General features: G+C 40.9%; 1 protein-coding gene across 4 annotated transcripts in view; it reads left to right on the forward strand.

The window, feature by feature from the left end:
• Window positions 1–359: 359 nt before the first annotated feature.
• The window catches only part of KIF16B (kinesin family member 16B), a 134,265-nt gene continuing 121,070 nt past the window's right edge, over window positions 360–13,554 (forward strand). For all 4 annotated transcript variants that reach the window (XM_065632211.1, XM_065632212.1, XM_065632214.1 and 1 more), the window contains exon 1: window positions 360–550. In XM_065632211.1, coding sequence (XP_065488283.1) covers window positions 504–550 — 47 coding nt within the window. In that variant the 5' untranslated portion in view covers window positions 360–503. The remainder of the gene's footprint in view (window positions 551–13,554) is intronic.

The raw sequence follows: 13,554 nt of genomic DNA on the forward strand, positions 1-13,554 counted from the left end.
TATAGGCAGATATACACACTTCTAAATAGATAAATATATACATATATTATAGATAATATATATAATATATAAACTATATACATAAACATTGGGGTACAGCCCCCGTAACCCTCCTCCCCAAGGCATCTCCTCCCAGCCTTCTTTTTATTTTCTTTTACTTTTTATTTTTCTTTTTCCTTTTTCTTTTTCTTTTTCCTTTTCCTTTTTCTTTTTCCTTTTCTTCCTTTTCCTTTTCCTTTTTCCTCCTCCTGCTCCGCCCCCGCCGCGGCCGAGGGCGGGGCCGGGCGGAGCAGCGCTTTGTGACGTTGTTTGTCCCCGCACAGCCCCCATAGCCGCTCGGGGGGCGGTTGCCATAGCGACATGGCCTAGGCCGGCAGCCGGCCTGCACTCGGCCCCGGCGGGCGGGGCGCGGGACGGCGGCGGGGGCCAGGCCAGGCGGGGCGAGGCTGGGCCGGTGGCGACTGGAGCAGGTGCAGGTCCGAGCGGCCCGGCGGGGATGAGCCATGGCTTCGGTGAAGGTGGCCGTGCGAGTGCGGCCCATGAACCGCAGGTGAGTGCGGCCCGGTGGCGCGGCCGCCCCGGCCTTTCCTGCGCCTCGCTCCCCAGAGGCTGCGCGGCCCCAGGCGCGGGGCTGCGGCGCCGGAGCCGCCGCCGGTGGCGGAACTCACGCAGGGGGTGCGGGACGCTCCGTGTCGCACCTGTGCAGGCGGTGAGGGCCGAGGGGGAGCTGTGCCCGGGACCCGAGGGGCTGAGCCGCTCGGGGTGCCAGGGCCGGCTGCCGGCAGCGCTGCTCCCCGGCGGGCTGGGAGGGACTCCCCCGTTATGTTGGAAGGTGCGGGGCCTTTCCTGGGAAGTTCACTCTGCCATGGTCTTAAGCATTGGTTTGCCTGTTTCTTTTGTAATGACAAAAAAGTTTACTTCGGTGAAGTTGGGAAACTGCTGAGAGGCAGTGACCTGCGAAGGGTGCACAACCAGGCTTCTGAAATGTGAAAGGAAGCTACTTCTTCATTTCATCTAGCAACTGCAACCCCTTCTACCGACTAGAAAAAGAAACATTGTCGAGTTCATTTATAATGCCAGTTTTTGTGGAGGAGCCGCTATGGTAAAGGTTATTAGTAGGCTGCTTAAGCTCACAGTATAAAAGAAGCAGTCCGCCCTGCTTACTGTATTGACAGGAGTTTGTCACCTGCCTCCTGAGATGAGTCTAGAAAGTAAACAGTCTTTGGTGAAACAAGTGTATAATGTGCATGATAGAGTTATTTTTTAATTATATAATTTAAGAGAAATGTAGCAAATGATCAGATTCTACTGGCAGAGCTCTTATGTCTTCCCTTGTTCTGGAATGATGTAGCCGGTTAAAAAGAAATGTGTTTTAAAAGCATAGGCAGCCAGTCAGGCTCCCACTATTCCTTTCACTTGATCAGATTCAGGCATTTTAAAAAAAATAATTTACCAAGTTCTGAAAGTTAGTCCATATCTTGTCATTTTCAGTGGGGAAAAAAAACCCCAAACAAACAACAAACAAACATGAAAATAAAGTTGCTGAAGGTTGGAAAGGGAAAATATTGTAGTTTGGTTTCAAGTAGTTCAGGCAGTTTGATGGAGCCAAGTCAGTTTGATGAAGAGGTCAGGGTTGGTGAATAATTTTGTCACATTCTCCTGCTTTCCTCCTTACTTCCGCCCCTGCTATTTAACCATATGGTTTCTATAAATTTTAAAAGTTATTCTATATATACACTTCGCTTTTCCTTTCAGCATCTCTGATGACAGCGTGGGTCTTAAAGTGTTGATAAGACTACTTATTTGTAGTGTTTTGGTAGTAGGGAGAAGTTTTATTTGCAAACTAGAACCGTGATTTGCAAGAGACAGAAGAGAAGGAAATGGAAAGCATATGGCAGAAGGGAAAAGGGCTGGTAATTGTGATAGGCAGTGGAATCACCAACAGGTAAGGTGTGAGTAGAAGTTTGCAAGTGTTGTGGCAAAAGAATATTGCAGACAATGACTCTGGACCTGGCATCTAGAGTGCACATTGGAGAATAACTTGGATGGGGCTCCATTAGAACACACCTAGAAAATGATGGAAAAGAAAGAACCTAAGAGCAGGGCAGGCAGAGCCTGGATGTGATCAACATAGTCTTTGCCACCATGTACTAAGTGGCAAAGGGTAAACTGTGAATAACCTTATTCTGAAAACTACTGTCTGACTGTGGAGCTAAGCGAACTGTGAAGAGCCTTCCAGTTCAAGTTGTTAAAACCTTGCTATTTATGGGACGGTGCTTGATGTTGGTAAATAATTCTCAGGAAGCCGGATTCAATGTCATGGGATGTCGCATCTGAGTTTCGATTTTTCGGAGGCATGGTTGCTGTTCGGTGTGGCACCCACTACTGCAGCCCAGACGCGGTGCTGGGCTTGGTGGTGCTCCTCTCCTTCAGTCAGTGCTTGACTTGTGTGCTGTGTGTTGTAAAACAGATTCGAAGCCTTAGAGGATCCCACAGCTTTTCTTATTGTGATAGTGAAGGTATGGTGACCTGTAAGACAGGAGCAGGAATCGTATTTAGCTTTTATTGGTTTCCCCTGTACGTGTTTTCTCTCAGCTTTTCCCTTCACTGTATGGGTTACTGCAGTGATTTAAGGAGGAATGGCCTTTCTGCCTCTTCCAAGGAACTTTCCAATCCCGTGTTCAATCTGCAGCACTTATTTTCAAAATCTGTAACATGATACTGTATAGAGTTAAATTTAATTTTGTGTCTCTAAATTGGCTTTGGTTTTTTCAAAGCTTAATCATGCAATGCAGCTTATTTCATGAGTCATTTTTAATTAGAGGAGACAGTAAATGAATGGTTATTGGTAAGACTCCTGCATTATGGAGCAGTTGCACTGTGTGGTGTCATAGCACTGCTAATTGTGTAATAAGTCATGAACACGGATCTTGGAATGAATCATGTGATGGGGGGGTGGTTGTTTAAGGTTTACTTGCTATTTCATTGGCTAGGTGACAAATTTCAGGTTTGTGTCTGTGTTTTTTTTTTTCCTCAAATCTATTTTAAGACTTCTTGTTCTCTCGCTTGACCTAGAAGGAATTTCTTCGTTTCAGTACTGTTGCAAAGCCCTTGACCATTCTTCTTAAAGTAGTTAACATCCCAAATAGTATTACACAGAGGTCACGCTAGAGGTTTTTGACTGTATCTCTGGATAATGCAATAAAAATGATGTCTAATAGCTTTACAGTTATTGCTTTGAAAGTAGTTGTGAGCATGAGCTTAGAAAGTCAAGTTACTTGGTGAGTCTTCATCTATCCTTTGGTTTCCTTAATTCAATACTGAATTGCAATGGCAACCTTTCAGCTTGTGCTTGTATTTTAATGTTTCTGTAAAGTGGCTAAAAACCTGCCAGCTGGCAAAAGACTAGGTTTTCTTCATCAAGTAGAAGTCTGCAGGGAGGTGTAGTTGGCTGGGTGATGTATTTTGCTCTGGCAACTTAATAGTTTTGGTCACCATTATTTCTAAGGTTCATTATCTGAAACAGTCACTAGAAGCATTCATTCATTGTCTTATTATTTGAAGGACCTGACTGGAGAATCTCATATCTACTCCCACAAAATGCAGTTTCTCATCAAGATCCTGTCATTCCTCAGAATGGCTGTTTCCTGGGTAAAATAATGGGATTATAGAGAAGTGTAATCAGCTTTGAGGCACTTTTCTGTTCACTTACTGCACAGGTGACTTTGGGTTACTGGTTACTAGTCAGTGTCTCCTGCATAATGTGAGATATTTGGGATCCTGTTAAGCCTAACCTAATGCTGGCTCTCAGTTTTGTATTATACACTGCATCTGCACAGTTCAAGTAAATGCATTGCTTTATGTTCATCTACTCAGAGCCTTTTAAGAAGAATGAGGAGGTAATCTTTTCTTATTTCCATTTTATGTCACATTTTGTCTGCATGAAAACTAGAGTTCAGTTAGTGTTCAGGAAAACCACTTTAACTTTTTTGTCAGGTAAATTAAACCATTTAAAGTATGCTGAATAAGAACAAATATTTTTATATTTAGTAAAGGAAATATCAACTTGACTCTTTCAGATACTAATGCTTGTGCCCCTCAATTTCTTACACCTGTTAGCTATGTTCTATTTGGCTTTTAATTCATGAAGTAATAGAGAAAAACAAGCTTTGTCCGTGTGGTTTTTGTTTTTTTTTTTTACCTTTTGAATCTGTTTCTTGCATTTGCATAAACTAATTAATGTATTTAACTGGCTGAACAAAGTAAACGAGGGTCATAAGTTGTCCTTAACTGCAGAAGTTGCAGCTAACATCAGAATGGGGGTTTGCACTGCAGTAAGTTCTTCTTCCCTGTGCTTATCCCTTGCTCTTGGCATTTTTAAATGTTTATTTAAATGAGCTATGCAGACTTTCCCACAGCTCTGATATTTCCAGTATAATGACATAGAAATTCCAATTTGATTTAATTTTTAAATGATCAATTTTTAACCCTGTTTGCACATACTCCTTAGATTTGCTCTCTGAACAGAAGTGACTGATGGGGAGGATAGAAATGCGTGCCAGTGGCTATAGTGCTTTACGTGGTTATATGATTATTACCACATGAAGACAAACAGCTTTTATGTTTCATAGTGGGGAGACAGAGACAAATATGTTTTATTGCTCAGAGAAGGCTTTTGTGTGACTCTGGGATTTGTTTGGATTAAAAGCCAGGCCGATGTTGATACTTAAATCCACAAGTACATTCTATGTGATTATTCATTAGACGTAAGGGTGGCCCTCTTGGTTTTACATTATTACACCTCAGTTATGCTTGTAAGTCTAAGTGACTCATCTGCGTGCAGAGCTGGAGTCAGAGTAGCATGGGAAATTTAGGAGCAACATATTATCTTTAAAAATAACTGCTTGCACAATCCAAGCCCTAGTGTCAATAGCAGAGTTTTCAACCACTGAAATTAATATAGCAATGCAAAGGACAGAGATGTAAAAGAAGGAGTTTCATTTTACAAGGAACATGTGACTGGAGTGTTTATCTAGCAGCTAAAAGAGATAAACAGGTAAACAGTGAAGAGCCAGCTGAAATCTTAATTTCCTTCTGAATGTTTACAAGTGATTTAGGTAGGAGCTTACTGGCAGTATGAAAGTTATAATTAACTATCCTTGCTTTTTAGAATTGAGAAGAGAAGCAAAAGAAATCCGTGGGCAATATATTATAGAATTTCCAATGCACAGAAGAAGGGAATGAAGTGCTGTTTCATGATGAATTGCTGTGTCTAAAATATGGTTACTGTGTATATTTTTCATTTTCATGAATTTATAAAGATAGAGTGTTTTGACAAAATGTGTATAACATCAGTGTAACACAGGTAGAGTGAGAAAAGATGGAGTGATTACAAGCAAGGACACCCATAGCTGAATATCATTCTTGTCTCTGAAGTGCATGGTGAAATTTTTGCTGTGGCAGTTTCTGAGCACCGATTGTTGGTTGTTGCTTGTAAGAGGATCCAGAGTGATCGCAGTAACGTAGCTCAAAGCTTAATTTAGCCAAGTGTTGCGATACTGTCACTTTCTAAACTACAGTACCGATGAGGATAAGCCATTTATCAGCAAGCTGAGTTTGCTATTTCTTATGTTAAGTGTTTGAACTTCTTTTTTAATAATGGTGCCTGTGATTTGATTTACAATCATGTACAATTTCTCTACTATAAAAATAAGCTGTAAGATCTGTAAGAGCAGGTGAGGCTCTAGTGTTCCTGGGGTGAGTGTACCTCTCTCTTGCCTTTGCCTTTATCTGTGGGCGAGTCCAAATCCAATAAAAATCTACTCTGATGCTGAGTTGGCAAGACAGACTAACTGTTCTGAATGTGACCTTTTCACCTTGCCATATTTTGTGTCCAAACCCTTGAACCCACCCAATGACCTCCAGCAGATTTTTTTCCTTTGGGAAAGTGTTCAGAGTAGATACACTTCTCTCCCTGGAAGTGAACTGTTTATGTGTGTACGTATACATATATATATACACACACACACACACACACACACATACACATATACATATATATACACACATACATATATATATATACACACATATACATATATATATATATATATGTAATGACCTTCATCAGTGTGCTACTTCTGTTGTTAGTGTTGGACCAGTGCCTAAAGGTGTAGACTCTGATCTGAGTTACTAAGTCATGTACAGTTGATACTAAGAGAACTTGAAGTCCAAAATTAAAAGTATAATATGTTTGGTTTTGTAAGGTACATGAAGAAATGGTTTTATTTTCTATTTATTATACTCACCTCTTCAAGAGAAGCGAATGGTAGTAAGAGTTTTTATTCTTCACCATGGTCATGCTCAGCTCCTCAGGACAGGTCCCTTAGTGCAGGAAGGACCAGAAGGGTGAGCGTTGGCATGACAACGAACACGTCATCTCTCCTTCATAGCCACTACCTTTTCCCTGAGCTGAGTGAAGATGTGCTTAGCAGGTGGGTCATTGTTGGTGATGAGGTGGTGATACCCGGTGGATATGGCCAGGTTCTGGGGTGGGGTGAAGAACAGTGGGTGCTTCGTCCACTTGGCCTTGGCAGCTCTGCACAGTGAGACTGCCAGGCATGAAAGAGCACAAAAATCTAGTACTTGCTCAGTTATGAGAAGTGTAGAGTAAGATCCGTTTTTCCCTATGGGCGAAATGAAACGATCCTTGTATGGCCATGTTACCTGATGGTTTAATATGTAGGACTTAGAGAGAAAGAGCAAAGGAGAGGTGGGTAGGAAAACAGATGAGTATGCTCTGAAGGGACTATTGGTCCCTGGTTTAGATGGTATCTGACCGGTGCTAGGGAGGGTTCTGCTTGTTAAATGCATTGAACGTGTGTTCTTCAAGAACAGGTACCAGCAAAAAATTGTGGCATAAACATTTGTAATTATGTAAAAATGCCCTCAAAGATGATAAAAGTTTCAGTCATGGTAGTTGATGGCTGTCATTATTGCTGTCAGTAGTTCTGGAATGAAGATGCAATTGAGTTAGCAGTGTTTGTTGGGAAACATAGGTGCTATGTATTGTGAGGCTCCTTTAAATAGTATCTACAGGTATCATATATTTGAGAAAGGAATGTAGTAAGCTGTGTTGTAAGGCTGCAGGCAGACCATATGAAAGTAGAGGATAGGTTGGAGAACTTGCTGTTAAAGCAAATGAAGTAGAAACGACAGCTTAACCACAGCAGAGCGTTGACTCAAACTTGTAAGGACTAGAAAAAAATAAGAGAAGAACCTAGTTGGCTTGAGGAAAGGACTTGGTTGTCAGTGACAAGGATAAGAGGTGATGGAGGTCTTATAATCAATATAATAGCATGGGTAATGGTTGCTTTTTAAGTTTCAAGGTTGTTTGGTTGGGTTTTTTTGTTTGTTTCTTTGTTTTTTGGGAGGGGGGCATAAAGGCAGTAAGTAGCAGAAAATAGTTCGGGCCTGGTTGTATAGAATGGGAAGAAGCAGCAGCTACGAGGTGGGGGAAAAAACACCAAAGTTATTTTACAAAATTATTTTAAGGAGAACATTTCAAATGTAAAGCAGAATAGTTGTTGTCCTGAACAGTTTAAATCTCAAATGGGCTGGCTGTGTGTTCCTAAGGGGTGTTAAAACGCAGCCTTGGGCAGCTGTGTTGAGGAGTGGAGCCTGAGCCTGTGGCCTGTGCTAAAATGAGAAGTTAAAGCCAAATGGAGAAGCCAACACCAAGGATGGTAGTTGGCTGGGAATTTGGATGCCACAGGTCAGGATATTCTAGAAAAACTTGTTGGACTCTCCTGAGCCATTTCCACAATAGCCAGTGTCAGCAGCGCTGAAGCGAGCTGTAACTTAAGGGTAGAAGCAATAGAGAATAGCAGCACTCTCTGGTGGTTTCTGTCTCTAGAGTTTCTCACCTCTGCTGAAGTACATGGTCTTTGAACATCAGTGGCTTGTGGCTTGCTTTCCTCTTCTTTTCTTTCTATGTCGTTTTCCTCTGTGGTTAATCTTTCAAGTTTTTCTACTTAGAACCAATGAATTTGAACTTGGGACTGTCATACAATACAGTGCAGTTCTTGTTTCCAAATATCTTGCAGAGCCAAACACTGAAGCTGTGGCTGGGACTTTGCACAGTGAGCTCCTGGCTTAATATATCTTGAAGTCCCATTTCTGGAACCTTAATAGCTGAATTATGTTAGAAAACATCAACAGAAATGTCGGGAATCATTGATTCAAAAAATACTGAGCTAAATGTATACTGTATGTGTTATGACTACTGGAATGGATTAGGAGATGCAAATCGAGAAATATTTGCAGGGCTTAAATGTTGAAAAGAGGAATTAAATATTTAGTTATGGCTCCTTCATAACATCTTGGGAGTAATGGAATGAAGCTAATAATGGATCAGCTTAAACTGTATCTAAGGAATTACTGCTAATGAGATAGTGCAGGTTGTGGAAGAGTCTCCCCAGGGGAATGAAAGCCCAGGCAGTTGGGAAGAGTTAATTCCTTTGAAGAAAGTCATTACAGGAAATTATCTTGCTTGAATGGGAAGGTGAGACCAGACCTGGGTGACTTATAAGTAGCTCCTGCGTTTGCCATTCTGCCTTCAACTTCCTCTGCAGTGGTTATTGCACAACTTTATGCATACTCAGTGTATTCTCTGTCCTGTGTAGTCTTTAAAATGGGATCTTGGCTTTTCATGTATTGGGCAAGATGTATGAGGGAGAGAGAGTCCCAAATGCAGAGATTTATCCTTGTGTTTGTGAGCAGCAAAAATGGAACAGACCTGATTGCTGCAAAAGGAGCTCTAAGGAGTTTCAGCAAAATACTGGATTCCCATCAACTGAAGAGTTAATGGCTGGGACTGACAGTTAATCTTGCCATAAACCACCGGAGATCGGGAAGCCCACATATAGCCTCTGTTTACATCAGCTTATTTTTCTGTCCTTTTTAGTGCTTCAATGCAAGTGCTTCAAAAGGTTTACAAGCCTGTGGGATTTGTCACAATCGCTACCTTGTTTGGTCTGTCCCCCTCTCTAGCGTTGAAGAACAAAGACCTTCCAGTGCCAGCGGTGCTGGAGCACAGCTGCAGCGTGGGCACGTGTGGGGCAACGTAATTAAACTGGCCTCATTTACAATTTCTAATCCCCAAAACGTTACGATCTTAACCATTTGGAACTTAAAACCCAAGATTTAGAATAGCGTTTCCTAGTTAATTTATTTCAGTGTTATTAAACACATTACCAGGCTACCTACTCATATCACTAAACCGATGAGCAATAAAATACTTTAAAATTGCTGCTTTTTGTTGAGAGCTCCCCGAGACCAGCAGAGAAAAAGGTAATGAGTCTCTCTGTATTGTAGCCTTCATAATGAAACGAAGCGAGATAAAGGTGAGCTTGTCGGTTTCTCTGGTCTTGTTTATTTGAAATTAAGATCAGTTTTGAAATAAATGGGATTAGCACTCAGCTGTTTTAACCTAAGTGAGCTCTAGGATTTGGAGACTCTAAGAAGTCTGAGCATGTGAAAGGCAGGTATTGTTGGTAAGAACAGCTGACTGAATTGAAGAGCAAAGTCCTCTATTTTGCAGTTGCTATGAATACAAAGCCGGGGTTATTTATTCAGAGAGGGTTTTTCAGAGTCATCTAACAGAAAGAGGGTGTACATGGCACTCAGCATCTTAATTGGTGATGGGCTGAAGTTCTTATTGTTGAAAACTCAGACACTTCAAATATTTGTTCTTTATGAAGACTCTTCTCCAAAGTGTTTATGTTGTAAATACAAAGCAGTAGTGAGATACAGAAACCTGGAGTACACCCATCATTTTTTCTGAATGCTTGTACATTTGAAAGATACTTCTGTTTACATAACTGAAATAATTTGTTGTTCAGTCCAGATTGCTTGTATGTGTCTCAGTAGAGGAAACAGCAACAGAAGAACAGCCTTTTGGATTACTTGAGGGGTTAATAGATCTGTGAGATCAGGCACAATTTTTTAGTTTTGAATTTCTAATTTGAGGACCTCCTGCCCCAAAAGACAAGGGCACTGCAGAGAAACAGCGTGATTTCTTCGAATCATGCTTTGCTGTACACAAGAGGTCAAGTCAATACCGTCTTTATGACTTGGGATAGCAGGACTAAAAGAACAAATCAGAAGAAACAAGGTATTAAAAGCAAAATATCACATGGACTAAAATGCAAGAGTCCTAGAAAAACTTCATAGTGTCATAATAATAGTTACAACAAAATTCCAGGCTATCATTCAAATCAGCTTGATTGTGTCTGAGGTTGTATTTTATGTTGCTTCTGCCAAAGATTAGCATTTGCTACATTTTCTTAAAGGCTAAAATCAGAAACATGTAAGAGGGGTTTTACGTGTGGTTATCTTAAAATTTAGCTATGCAGGACTAGTTCCTACTGGTAAGACCATTACTGAGCCTGGTCTGATGTTCCATCTACACAGACAAAGCAAAAAAGTTGCTGTCAAGGTAGTCTGCTAATCGAACATTAAATATTTTTCAGGTTATTATGCGATCGTTGACCATGGCATGTGTGGATACAGTACTTTTTTTTTGAGTTAGCTGTTGCTGATGATTTAAAAATTTGCTTATGTGGCTACCTACCAGACCTGATCTGAGTTGTTGGGAGGTGAAGCTCACCTAAAATATTATTAAAAATACAAATTTAAAAAGCAAGTCAGATACATGATTTAATATAATGACCAGTCTGTATGTGTTACCACGAGCGTGCATAGTTTTCCCCGAAAAGCTAGATATCATTTGAGAGAAGACAGCACAAGGACATGGGTATATTCATTTTCCAGGACAGCCTTACAGCTATAGATTACACTACTGCCTTTCACTATTGTTGGTAAAATTTATTCTTATGGCTAAAGGCATTTAATCTAGGTTGTCCTTCATACAAGAGCTGATAGGTGTGTACTAGCATATAAACTAAGGGAATATTTCTGTTTCATGAGATGTACAAGATTTTCCCCTGCTTCTGCTTTCTCTGTCACTGGGTTTATTATTCTGGTTTCTGCTGCACTGTGAAGAAAGTTCAGAGTTTAACTATTTGCTATTTGTGTTTAACTATTTGCAAAGTTTGCCAATGCTTTTTATAAAACAGGTATCAGAAAAGAGAATGTGGGTCTGCACTAGGGTCTTATTAAGATTATGTTGATCACAGAAAACCTTATGCCCACACAAAATGAGCTTTTTGAAAAAACTGTTTTTTGAAGTACCAAGTACGTGTATAGTTTCATTCTCTTACTGAGATGCAATCGCAATGGTATCCATAGAAAGCGGTTTCTTTTCACTTCAGTTCCCAGAATTTTTTTCTGCTTTTTTTTCTTGTCTGGCTTCTTGAAGTGAAACTGGAGAGACAGCGCAACCCGTCTGTCAGCCGGTCCCGCTCTCATCAAGCAGCTTTTGAATCTGTTGGCTGCTGTCAGCCAGATTTGACAGTTTGGTAGAGGTCTGGAAGATAATGAAGTTGTGTTGTTCAGAGAACCCGGGTGGCCGTAGAGAGGCTGCAGAGCTCTCCTGAACGAGGGGAAGGCTGCAGCCCTTCCTGGCTGTCAGAGGATCCATCCAGGGACCTTCTCTCAAACCAAGGCTGAAGGACAACTGATTGTAGTTGTGCTGCTTGGTGTACAATGTGTAGTTAGAGAATCACGGAATAGTTTGGGTTGGAAGGGACTTCAAAGCTCACCCAGTGCCACCCCTGCCATGAGCAGGGACATCTTCACCCAGCTCAGGTTGCTCAGAGCCCCGTCCAGCCTGGCCTGGGATGTCTCCAGGGATGGGGCATCCACCACCTCTCTGGGCAACCTGGGACAGTGTTTTACCATCCTCAATGTAAAAAATGTTTTCCACCTGTCTAGCCTGAATCTCCCCTCCTTTAGTTTAAATCCATCAGCCCTTGTCCTGTTGTAACAGGCCCTGCTAAAAAGTCTGTCCCCATATTTCTTATAGGCCCCTTTTCAGTACTGAAAGGCCATTCCCTCATGGAAGAAGTGCTTTTTAAACTGTATTAGTGTAAACATGACTTCAGTCATTTAATTATGGGGTTGTAGCCATATCAGTCAAGACCATGGGGTCACTTTGAGCTCAGGATTTGTTGGGCTGTTGCCCCACTATGGAGACGACTGTGATTTTTATACAGTGTGGTCATGTAGTACCAGTAACTCAAGCCACAGTGGATTCCCAAAATCTTGTGATTAAATCAGATTACTTGACTTGTTCTGATTTTTAGATCTCGGCCAACATTACAGTGAAACTGCTTGTTATTGATATTTATGGAAAAACTCATTTTAACCCAAAGGGTAATGAAGGTGTTTTATATACAGACCTCCAGATTTATGTTTTTGACTGCACCTAGATGTGGAATCACATTTAAAACAATGTACTTTCTACAAAACACAAAACCAAACGTAAACCTTTGAATAGGAAAGAGAAATTGTGTGATAATTCAGATTGCACAAACTTTACTTTTCCTGTAGTTACAGAAAGTAACAAAGAATTTCTTGTGTAGGAGGGTTTTTGTTTGACTTTTTAAAGTATATGGTTGAATTGAATGTTCCCCTTCTAAGAGTTACTCCAACAAAGGGAAGTGCTCTTGGTCTGTGCAATTCGATGGGACATCAGGGCAAATGTACAGTTGGTATGTTACCAAGCTAGAAGAAAAAGCCAAGTTCTTTCTGTGACACACTTTGTGCTTGTTTTTCAGTTAAATCTACCTTGAATTTTCCTGGTCGTTAAGCAACCCTCATGCTTTCTCTTTGCGACCTCAGAAATACACCTGGGTATTGAACAAGCAGAGCGATAAAATAGGAAATCCGTAACATTGTGCCTAAAATGCGAATATAAGAAGCAGCAGGCACTTTGCTGAAAAGAAAAGCCATTAAGCATGGTTGAGTTGCTTTTACAAGTGCTCAGACTATGTCTTTGAGTAGCTGAAAAACAAAATCGCATTTCTGCTCTTCAGTATAATCCTTTTCCAATAGACGTTCCATTAGATGTCTATAGTTAAGTGATTTTCCAAGAGTATATTTTACAGGCAGTTGTTCCATTTTGACACAGAGATGCTCCGCAGGCAGTTGAGGTAGTGCCTGTGTCCTTGGCTGTGCGGCCTTGGAAGTTTGCCGAAGTGGTCTTTTGAAACACTATTTGGGAAAACTGATTGCACTTTCTGTCCTCTCCTTTTTGGTTTTCCCCTCCCACCCCCCGGATGAAATGCATCTTTCTCTTTTCAGAGTTATGACTGACAGGTATTACGGTAAACACAACTGATTCCCGTAGTATTATTTTAATAGAAAACACAGTATCATGATTTTCTAATGAAATAAGCTATAATAAATGCTCTAGTGTCTGAATAATACAGAACAGATCAATAAAAAGGCACTATTTAAATAACTGCACCTCCCATTGAAAAACCTTAAAGGAAGGAACTTAAAGATGAACTTGGAAAAAGACCAAACACATTTTGCATGTCTGTAATAAGAATTTTTCTAAAGCTTTCCTTGTGGATTTATATTTGAGGT

Source organism: Caloenas nicobarica, chromosome 3 (genome assembly GCF_036013445.1).
Source record: "Caloenas nicobarica isolate bCalNic1 chromosome 3, bCalNic1.hap1, whole genome shotgun sequence".
In the NCBI taxonomy this organism is placed as follows: Eukaryota; Metazoa; Chordata; class Aves; order Columbiformes; family Columbidae; genus Caloenas; species Caloenas nicobarica.